The sequence below is a fragment of the Notothenia coriiceps genome, unplaced genomic scaffold (genome assembly GCF_000735185.1).
Source record: "Notothenia coriiceps isolate Sejong01 unplaced genomic scaffold, NC01 NC01_scaffold00037244, whole genome shotgun sequence".
NCBI lineage: Eukaryota > Metazoa > Chordata > Actinopteri > Perciformes > Nototheniidae > Notothenia > Notothenia coriiceps.
Window position 1 is genome coordinate 2,375,127 of NW_011369945.1, and position 9,902 is coordinate 2,385,028.

A 9,902-nucleotide genomic window follows, 5' to 3' on the forward strand; every position below is an offset into this window, starting at 1 on the left:
GGGGCTCTCTGCTGGAACTGCTACCTCCGCGACCCGACCACGGATAAGCGGGAGAAGATGGATGGATGGATGGTTCTGTATAATNCTTCTGTAAAGCGGCATGAAATCCAGATAATAAATATATTATATTCTTTGCTCTTGTGGGGCCACATGAAATGAAGTCGCGGGCCGGCTTTGGCCCCCGGGCCTTGAGTTTGACACCCCTGGTATAGACTGTTATTGCAGATAACTTTACACCGTTCTAAATCATTTAATTTGGATCTATCCATTTCTTTATGAACAGCTGATCTCTAAATAGTTTTTAATATAATTATATCATATTCATTTTGTATATTTAACGGCTCTAATTCTATCTTGAAATTAATCTGAAGCGGAGTTGATGAAGTATATCAATATAGAGCATTTCTTGCATTTTGGCAAAAGGCTACAATAAAACCGAGTAACCTTTTCCTTGTTGTTCATGTGTCATCAGAAATTACAGACTGAGAATCTCCAACAATTTACATGAGCACAACACTTCAAATATATTTGTATGAACTTTGATGGCTTATCAAACTGAACCAATCTTAATACATTTCACTCCATTCAGTTATGATGAGTAAAGAGGTACCTGATCTTGACCACCAGCTCGGTGAAGTTGGGTCTCTCTCTGGGGTCGTAGGACCAGCAGCGGGTCATCAGTGAGTAGAGGGCGGGGGGGCAGTTGTCGGGCTTGGGCAGCCGGATGCCCTGCTCCAGCTGGTTGATCACGTCTCGGTTCTCCAGCCAGAAAAACGGCTGCTGTCCAACACTCATGATCTCCCACATACAGACAGCTATCAGGGAATGCAAACAGAGAAAACACATGTTATGTTCCTCATTATATTATTATCCCATTGCTATACTTGGGTCCCTCGAGTGCACTTGCTTGTGTTTAAGGCTATGTTCTTTGGTTCTCCTTCTATCAGTATACGTTTCCCTTTTTTATAGGAGAAACAAAACTGACTCAAACTCAATCTTAACCTACTTATTCACACAGTACTTTTCTGAATTGAAGCTCAGAGAATCCACACAATAAATGAATCTTAAGTGTGTTACACAGATTAAAAACAATTAAATTAACATAGTTCATATGATCCAGCTCAATCGAGAGGGCAACGAAATGTTTAAGTTTTTTATCTTAATGCTTTTTACTTTAAAAACCATCCAATCAGATTGTTCATGCTTTGTTTTGCCTTGAATAAAATAATAAAAATGTAGTAGATCCAGAATGTTTATTTTCAATTATTTGATTGTGATGAATCTGTTTGTATGAAATGGACCAGAGAAGGCCATCTGATGAAGTGGAGACAGGTAAAGATTCATTCAATAACCAGATAATCTTTCCTCCGCCATGGAGGTAATGTTTCAGATCGGTTTATCTCGTTTTGTCTGTCAGCAGGATGAAGGAAAAAGTACTGGCACGATTTTGCATGACATTTAGAGCAGTTCAGAGTCACAATGCTGATACATACATTTGATATCCATTTAGCTACCATTGCGAGAAGGCATTTGTCCTGCATTCAGAATAATCTGAAAAAAATGAGTTCAAAGGTAGGGAAATCCCTTGAAAGCATTCCTCAAGTTGGGACAATTAGGAAAACAAATATTGTGTTGTTTAAACACACTGAGCAATTAAATAGGACACATCTTCTTTGAAGCGTCCATGTTGTTTCCACATTAGCTCACCAACACACATACAGTACTTCATACACTCATAACTACTCCTCTGTGAAGTTCTGACATCGGTTCAAGCAGTGCTTGTTTGGATTAAAGATTAACCAGCTGCCTGCCATTAGCCATCTGTGTGTGTGTGTGTGTGTGTGTGTGTGTGTGTGTGTGTGTGTGTGTGTGTGTGTGTGTGTGTGTTCCTGTCTGTACACAGTGTGTTTATGTATCAGAGGCTCACCAAACATCCAGACGTCGCTGGCTGTGGTGAAGCGTCTGAAGTTGATGGATTCTGGGGCCATCCACTTGATTGGCAACCGAGTAACAGACGCTGCAGGGAAAAAGGAGATGACAAATTTAGTTGTCTACAGTTTTCTTTTTTGAACAGGGATACAAAGGGGTACAATTTCAAAAAATGGCAACTATATTATTTATCGTTTTCTCTATACTGGTTTGTGCCTTCGTTACCTTTGTAGTATTCTTCATCCTCGATGTATCTCGACAAACCGAAGTCCCCGAGCTTCACACAGTCTGGACTGGCAACTAGCACGTTCCGCACAGCAATGTCTCTGTGACAAAATACAATTGAAACAGAAAACCAAAGTTTACAGATGGACATGGTAAAAGTGGAAATGATCCAGAGGCTCTTCACTGGCCCTAAGCCCTCTCAAATTAACCTGAACTCGCTTCTCAACCTCTGTTGTACCGCCACGACTGTAGCAGAAGACAATAAAAAAGGATTCTTTGCATTTTCCACACAGGCAGAAAATAATTTCCTTTGTCTGTGTTTCCCTTCACAGCAGATTAAATCCAGAGTGGCTGCTTTAAAGCCTGAAATCTGCTGACAGGAGTCTGCAGAAACAACTCAGCGAAACATCTCTGACATCAACTTTCTGTAATGTTTGGTGTTAGTATAAATAATTCAAGTTCAAATGACATTTAGTTTCTTCTATTGTCACTACTTTATATGACTCCACTTTGCCTCCAGATGCTGTTTTTCTAGCTGTATTCATCTATTGAGCTGTCAACTTGCTTTTGTCCTGTGAATCAACACTGTGCACTAATCAGGCTCAGATTTATGAAAGTATTCCAGGAACATACTGTAACCCCGAAACTCAAAACATAGCAATATAGTATGTATACGTTTATATACATCAATTTATGGAGGATGTGTGAAGTGATTGGAAAAATGGATTTTGAATCATGACTATTATTTGAGAAATGTAAATGTAAAAGTCTAAAGCCTACAGCAGCTTCTCTACCTCCTGGATAGCAACACACAAATAAGAAGTGGAGCCCCCCACCTGTGTACCATGTTGACCCCTGCGAGGTAGACCAGAGCTTTGCAGATCTGCAGGCTGAACAGCACCAGCGTAATATCAGTCAGTGTACTCTGGTTCTGGGTCAGGTAGTTCCCCAGCTGCAATATACAAGCAAGACAGAAAGTTACTTTCACAATCTGCACAGGAAGCATAATGTAACTATAAACTAGAGTTTTGATGTGTTTGGCTAAATGTTTGTTAAAAAGGAAAAACACTGTTGTTTCTCTCCTGCACTTGAATTTTACTTCAATGAGATGAGCTGTGTTATCTGATGTGTTTTACTGTATATGGTCCCCAGGAAGCTAATATGTACAGCTAATCCCGAAGCTATGCTAATGGGGGTTTTTAATAAAGAAAGAAAGAAGGAGTCTTTGGGCCCCTTGGTACCAATTGAGCATTGTTTTAAACACCACAGCCTACCTGAGTATTGTTGCTGACCATGTCCATCCCTTAGTGACCACAGTGTACTCATATTCTCATAATGCGCCATGTAACAAAGCCCAAATCATTTCAGACTGGTTTCACATGACAATGAGTTCACTGTACTCAACCGGCCTCCACAGTCACCAGATCTAAATGTAGAAAGGTGAACCTAATAAAGTTGCCGCTGAGTGTAAATGAACATGGCACTTACCTCTCCATGCTCATACAGCTCCATGACGATCCACACAGGGTCCTCCTCTATGATGCCAATCAGTTTGACTATGTGCTGGTTATCCAGGTTCTTCATAATTACTGGCATACACACAAAGTTCACAGCGTTATAGTTATTGTTATCACATTTATTTCATTATATTCTACGCATTTCTTTAATTACCTGCTTCACTCATGAACTTCTCCATCACATCAGGTGAGCAGTCTTTGCAGGTCTTCACTGCCACATTGGTCCTCTCTCCATTCTGTTGAATCAATAACACCAATGTAATGGGAAGTATTGAGATTTACACAAGCAGAAAAATATTGTGTGACTTATTTTAATAGTTTATTGATATTTTAAGTCATTTTTCAAGCAATAACATGTAAGATTTTCCTCTTCCTGCCTTTCTTGTCACAAATGTACTGCTTTTCTATATAATATGTGACAGTTAACTAGTATTTTTGGTAATTTGGATTTGGATAAACGATTCATCTGTAAATATTCATTTAGGTTTGAGATGACAGGCAGTTTCAACAGCATCAGAATAATCGATAATTCATATTATATTTAGTTGCAGCCCTACTTTACATGTAATGCACATTAACACGGAGTTACAAATATTCTATAACTACATATTAATGCAGCAACTGTGTCTCCTGGTAAGTATCTTACTATTTATATTAATCTATTATAGTTAGTTTATAGTTGTTGTTTTTTTATTTTTGGATGTGGTATTTATGTTCTTCAACTAGGAAAATACACTTACTACTTTTTTGTAAACTCCATCGTAGACTTCCCCGAAAAAACCCTCACCAAGGATTCGGCCAAGAACAATGTCGCTTCGGTCGATCCCGTACTTAACAACTACCAAAAAAGATGTACATTCATGAAAGTTCAAAAGGGAGAGTTATTATTCTGCAAAATATATGAATACAAACTTTCAACTAACCTGATCTGGGCCTTTCATCCATAATCTCACAGTAGATATCAGACCCTGAAAATACAAAAAAAAGACCATTGTGTTTTTCTTTGTTTCTGACTTTTCTGCATATTGTATTAAACAGAGAAGTTATGTACAACTTTGAAAACTGTGGGCTCACCCATGCTGTGTCTGGTCGAGCTGGTGTCTCTACTGCTTCAGAGAAAAGACAGAATGAGAGAAAGCCCCGCTCATAAATTGCCAACTTATAGCTCCTCAGAGCGCTGACAGAATTCAATAAAACAGCCTCTCTCATCAATAACTCTCATAACTCAATATCTTCTCATTTCATATTACAACAGTACAGACTCTGCAGCTACACTGAGGCTGAGAGAGGGCACAAATCATTCAAATTTGTAAAACAGCCAAACATCTACTCACTCTGTGGGAATCTCAGGCAGGGCGTGTGTATTGGCATCTAGGAGGGAAATGAGATCAGATAAATGAGATGATTCCAGTTTATATAATGCAATTTTCTAACTTTTATGTAGCTTTTAAAGCTCCATCATAACTGTTGTAAGGTGATGTTGCAACAGGGGAAGTGGCAGAGACGTACACACCTTTATTTGGCCGGTAGATAATAGAATCATCCGTGTCATTCTCCAAGCGGCTGTACCCGTCAATAAGGTCCATCATGTTCTCTGCCATAGGGACAGTGGCCACGTTGATTGACAGACGCTATCAGATAACGGGGAAAAGGTGCGATGTAAGCACATGTCAAATTTCCTGTGCAGATACTCTCTTTAGAAATGATATTCAGTTATTCAGCTATTGTGATTCTTAACACTGTCCAGAGTAATATTGTATTATAGGTAGATAGTGTACTTACTTGTCGAGCCCCCTCTATGAAAAGGTCTAAGAGAGCCTTGCCGTCGCCCTGAGATAAGCATTGTATTTTCTTGATCTGTTTGAAGTCGGCTAGGAAAGAAGGCTGAGCCACACAAAAAAAAGCGATGCACAAAGATGATCATTATGGCTGATTATCTTAGAGAAGCTGTGTTAGATTTATAATGATGTAGCATCCACTGATGGCAAGATAACTATCTTTGAAAATATATTTCTAGACACAAAATATCCAGCAGCTTTAATTTATGCTATCAGACTAAAGGGGAAAATATGGTATTTCCATAAATTATAGGATTGCTTTAAATGAACAGTTTGACATCTTTGGAAATTAGAGGATTGAAACAACTCTCAGATGTGTATCAATATCATAAGTAATAGGTTGTATCTTATTTTGGTTTGTTTCATGAGAACAAAAAATGTATACAAATATAATGTGGTTTGATGAGGGGTTATGCATTGGATTACTTCTTGGCCTTGAGAAATTGCTAGTCAGAGTAGACCTCAGGAAGTTACTGTTAATCATTACATTTTAGAGATGCTGATAAGTAGATTTAGTTTATATTGGACAGAGCTAAGCTGCCTGTTTCCCCTTGTTTACAGACTGTATGCTAAGCTAAGCTAACCGACTGAAAAGTAAAGCAATATCATTCTTCTCATTTAACTAACATAACTAAAATATTCCATTTAAAAAATCTAGTATTCAGCTAGATAGATTAGATATATAATACACACATAACATAACGTGTGCATACTTAGCCTCTGCTTTTGTAATCATGTTTATTTCCCCGTTTCTGGTCAAATAAAGGATTTCTGATTCCTCACAAGCTATACTGAAATCTTGCTGTGCTTACCGCTGAATCCTTCTGTGTGCGTTGGCGAATCCCCCTCCCACCGATGACCAGCTCCACCGCTAGACTCCAACCTTGCTGTTGACAAGTGAGTGTTCTTAAATGTTTTTAACATTAATGTGAAACCGAGCCGATTAAGGCTTGGAGAACATGCTGTTTATAAGCATGGGGTTAAGGGGGCCACTCACCACAAGTTCACATGGGAAAACCTCTTCATCATAAGTGGCGAACTCTTTGAGGGTCTCGAAAAACTTGATCATGCAGTCGTCCTCCTTGAGTGTTGCGTACTGTTGAAACGTCTGCTGGATCAACTTCCGTAGCTGCTTCGACTGGATCACAAGCAGGGGGGATTTAAAACATATGATTTAAGGTACACTGATGAAGATCTAGGTCTAAGTCATGGTAAGGATGGTTTACCTTCATGCTGTTTATAAGCTGTGGAGGAAAGAAGAGGTCCAGGCCCACTTCTTTTCTAGATTTTTAAAGGAAAAGTCCGAAAAATTGTTGAAATTTAAAAATAAATTTGCTTAATTTTTTTTTCAAAACGTCATGTTTTAAAAGTCCTATTTTGATGAACTACACAAATAAAGTCAAGCTTCTTAAAAGGTTTATTCAACAGGATCCATCAGGGTTAATTAACTCAAAGCTCAAAATAATGAATTAGGTTGTATTTCACAAAAATGACAGTGAGAAGATGAATTGCACTTACTCTAGCAGCTCAAAGTTGGACTTCTTCTCGAGACCTTTTGCATTCATGTCTTTGTAGAACCTCCTGACAAAGGTAGTAACAAGTTACAGAAATATAACGAACTTAAAGAAATTTGAGGGCAGAAGAATGAAAGGACTGAGGTGACTGACCTGATCTCCAAACAACCGAGCTGCAGCGCCATCCCATCACTGACCTTAGAGGCATGATACTGCATGTAATCACTACGCACCTGCCATTAAATAAAACCGAGAAATCAGATTAACAATAAATAGCAATGTTATACTGGATATCTCATAAAATAATTTGGCATCATTTTTTCTTTTTATATGTATTTTTTAACTGACTGTTTGTTTATATTGAGAATATTAGCCAACAACACATATTTTTAGGCACTGCTCAATCCTCAAAGCTGCTGATTAGTTACCGTAATTTGTACATTTTTGTTTCCATTCCTGTCTTAACAGAACTGAAGGTTTAATAATATCATTTGTAGATTTGATTCAAACAAAAAGAGTGCCACCTAAAGTCAAATCAAACCTTATCCACACAAAACCACTCCAGTACACACACTGGCAGCTGCTCTTCAGGTATGAAAACATGATTGCTAATATCCATTGACAAAAAATTTATTCTATGCCAGCCCAAAAGTAAAACATAAAATACAGTAGCTTGTTACCTGTTGGTAAAAAAACACTAATGTAGATCTGTCATCTTTGAATTTTTCCAAGAAATTGACAGGAACGTATCTGATACGAAGGTCATACCTGCAGTTGAGAGACAAAAGATACACCATGCATGTTTATAAAATGCCATACTTTAATATAAAAACACTTACGTTGTCTCTCAACAGATAACTTTTAAATTAGGGATACACAATATCATTAAAGGATATAGTCAAAATATGCAAATAGGTTGGAAAATATCTAAATTACAATATTATTTGCGATAGACAGATATTAAAGTGAACTAAGTTATGCCTTTCTGCTGCATACAGTATACTACAGCTTAAAAACAACTAATTTCTTATTTAATTAGAAAAAATTAAGGAATGTAAGTTTGAAACGACCACACAAGGAATGTTAAAGTGAAGTGTTTTACTGATTCTTTCAACTAGCTAAACTCACTTTATTGTTGTGTTTACTTGCATAAACTGACTTTGCATTGTCGAAAAATAAAGCAACATTAAGTCCTGGTAGAGGGCCTGTACCTCCACTCAGCTTCTATGTGATTGCTCTCGTAGCGCTGCTCCACCTCCCCGACCGTCAGATCTGGGTGCAGCCAGTGGAGTTCATCTGACTTCAGGTGCTTCAGCAGGAGGCCGTAGCATCCCGAGTGTTCGATGTTCGGCCCCAACCGACCACAGATCAGGATCGAACGGATGATGGCCTGAAGGACGCAGAATCAGCATATATTTTTCGAAATATCATGAAAATTCAATAACCCTTCAAGGATAACAAATTATGAGATGAAGCACCGAAAGACCATCATTTCTGGTGGTTCCCATTCACTGAAAGAGAACAAGATTATTTGTGCACTGATAAAGAATGTATTACTTTCCTGTATGTTATGAAATGTGAATTTGTAATCTAAAGTATATCAGATAAACACGACTTCCCTATCACTGACATCTGAAAGTACACTTCCTTTCCCCATATTTCTGTTGATTCCTCTCACCCTAATTTGCCAGGAGCTGTCACATTTAACCAGCTTGAAGTTCTTGCCCAGGTTGTTGTTGGTGCAGAAGCACACTTTGAGGATCTTGACGGGGCCTCCCTCCCCGGCCGTTAGCGAATCAGGGTTGGACTCTGCGCTGGTCGGTCTTGGACTTGGTACCTTCCAGGACAGGGTCTCCCCGGACATCACCTCGTACATTTTCAAGGCTGGGTTGGCACCATCATATCAACTTCATTCTGTTCGAAAGACAAAGGGAACAAGTCATCAGTCAACCATCAGGGCTCAAACACTTCCATCCAGAAGTTTACAAAGCATGTTCTGTATAATCATGGAGCGTGAGATGGGTCGGAGAATCGGAGCAGCGGGAGCGGTACTGCAGTCTCTTTACCGCACCGTTGTGACGAAAAGGGCGTCACAACGGTGCGGTAAAGAGACTGCAGTACCGCTCCCGCTGCTCCGATTCTCCGACCCATCTCACGCTCCATGATTATACAGAACATGCTNTATATTGGTTACACAAGTGTTATCATTGTACCTCTGAAAGACTCAGTGTCTGTACTCAACAGTGTCTTTACTATAGCTGCAGTCTATATGGTGATTTGCTCCCAGTTGTCAGCATCTCTTTAGCACACATACGTTTGATTGTCTTTCTATTGTAGCTTTTCAAATGTGAGGTTTTTCTTTGGCTAATTATTTTTGACTGAATTTGAGACTGTGAAATGAGTTTGAGAGGATGATGACTTTATTAAACATTATTCACATTAACATATACCATAAAAAAACAATTACATTCGTTGTACAACGCGTACCGTTTGTAGGCAAGGAGCCCAATAGTTTATTCAGATATTTTTACATATTTTTCAATTACCAAATATTACTGTGATTTTGGAATGGCACTAGTCCATATATTGCACAATCAATTTTCCAAAAAATTCATTGTGCAGCCCTATTATTAAACAAAGCATGCTCTACTCCTACAAAATGTCATCCACTCATTGCTACACCAGCAACTAGAAAGGCACCAACCTACACTCTATTGAAAATTGATTTCAAACCTTGTCTGCCTGGTGGCAACCTGGGTGTGGGTGGACATGTGACTGTAAAGTCAAATGGATGGCTGAATAATGGAGAAACCAGGGAATGAGTCACACGCAACACCGAAGCTTGTGCCTTTTGCGTACATGGCTCTTGGTTTGTGTTT

General features: G+C 38.8%; 1 protein-coding gene across 2 annotated transcripts in view; it reads right to left on the reverse strand.

Annotated features, from left to right (window-relative positions):
* ptk2bb (protein tyrosine kinase 2 beta, b) overlaps positions 1-8,967 on the reverse strand; it is a 13,827-nt gene extending 4,860 nt beyond the window's left edge. The window contains exons 1-20 of one of the 2 annotated variants that reach the window (XM_010793235.1): positions 8,702-8,967; positions 8,235-8,413; positions 7,704-7,791; positions 7,177-7,256; positions 7,028-7,090; positions 6,736-6,790; positions 6,507-6,647; positions 6,322-6,396; positions 5,454-5,555; positions 5,185-5,302; positions 5,006-5,042; positions 4,746-4,777; positions 4,595-4,639; positions 4,412-4,509; positions 3,826-3,907; positions 3,643-3,743; positions 2,991-3,106; positions 2,155-2,255; positions 1,928-2,017; positions 611-815 (exon numbers count right to left, since the gene is read on the reverse strand). In XM_010793235.1, coding sequence (XP_010791537.1) covers positions 611-815; positions 1,928-2,017; positions 2,155-2,255; positions 2,991-3,106; positions 3,643-3,743; positions 3,826-3,907; positions 4,412-4,509; positions 4,595-4,639; positions 4,746-4,777; positions 5,006-5,042; positions 5,185-5,302; positions 5,454-5,555; positions 6,322-6,396; positions 6,507-6,647; positions 6,736-6,790; positions 7,028-7,090; positions 7,177-7,256; positions 7,704-7,791; positions 8,235-8,413; positions 8,702-8,899 — 2,006 coding nt within the window. In that variant the 5' untranslated portion in view covers positions 8,900-8,967. Of the gene's footprint in view, positions 1-610; positions 816-1,927; positions 2,018-2,154; positions 2,256-2,990; positions 3,107-3,642; positions 3,744-3,825; positions 3,908-4,411; positions 4,510-4,594; positions 4,640-4,745; positions 4,781-5,005; positions 5,043-5,184; positions 5,303-5,453; positions 5,556-6,321; positions 6,397-6,506; positions 6,648-6,735; positions 6,791-7,027; positions 7,091-7,176; positions 7,257-7,703; positions 7,792-8,234; positions 8,414-8,701 lie in introns of both variants that reach the window. The other variant, XM_010793236.1, reaches the window with a different exon arrangement.
* Positions 8,968-9,902: the final 935 nt, after the last annotated feature.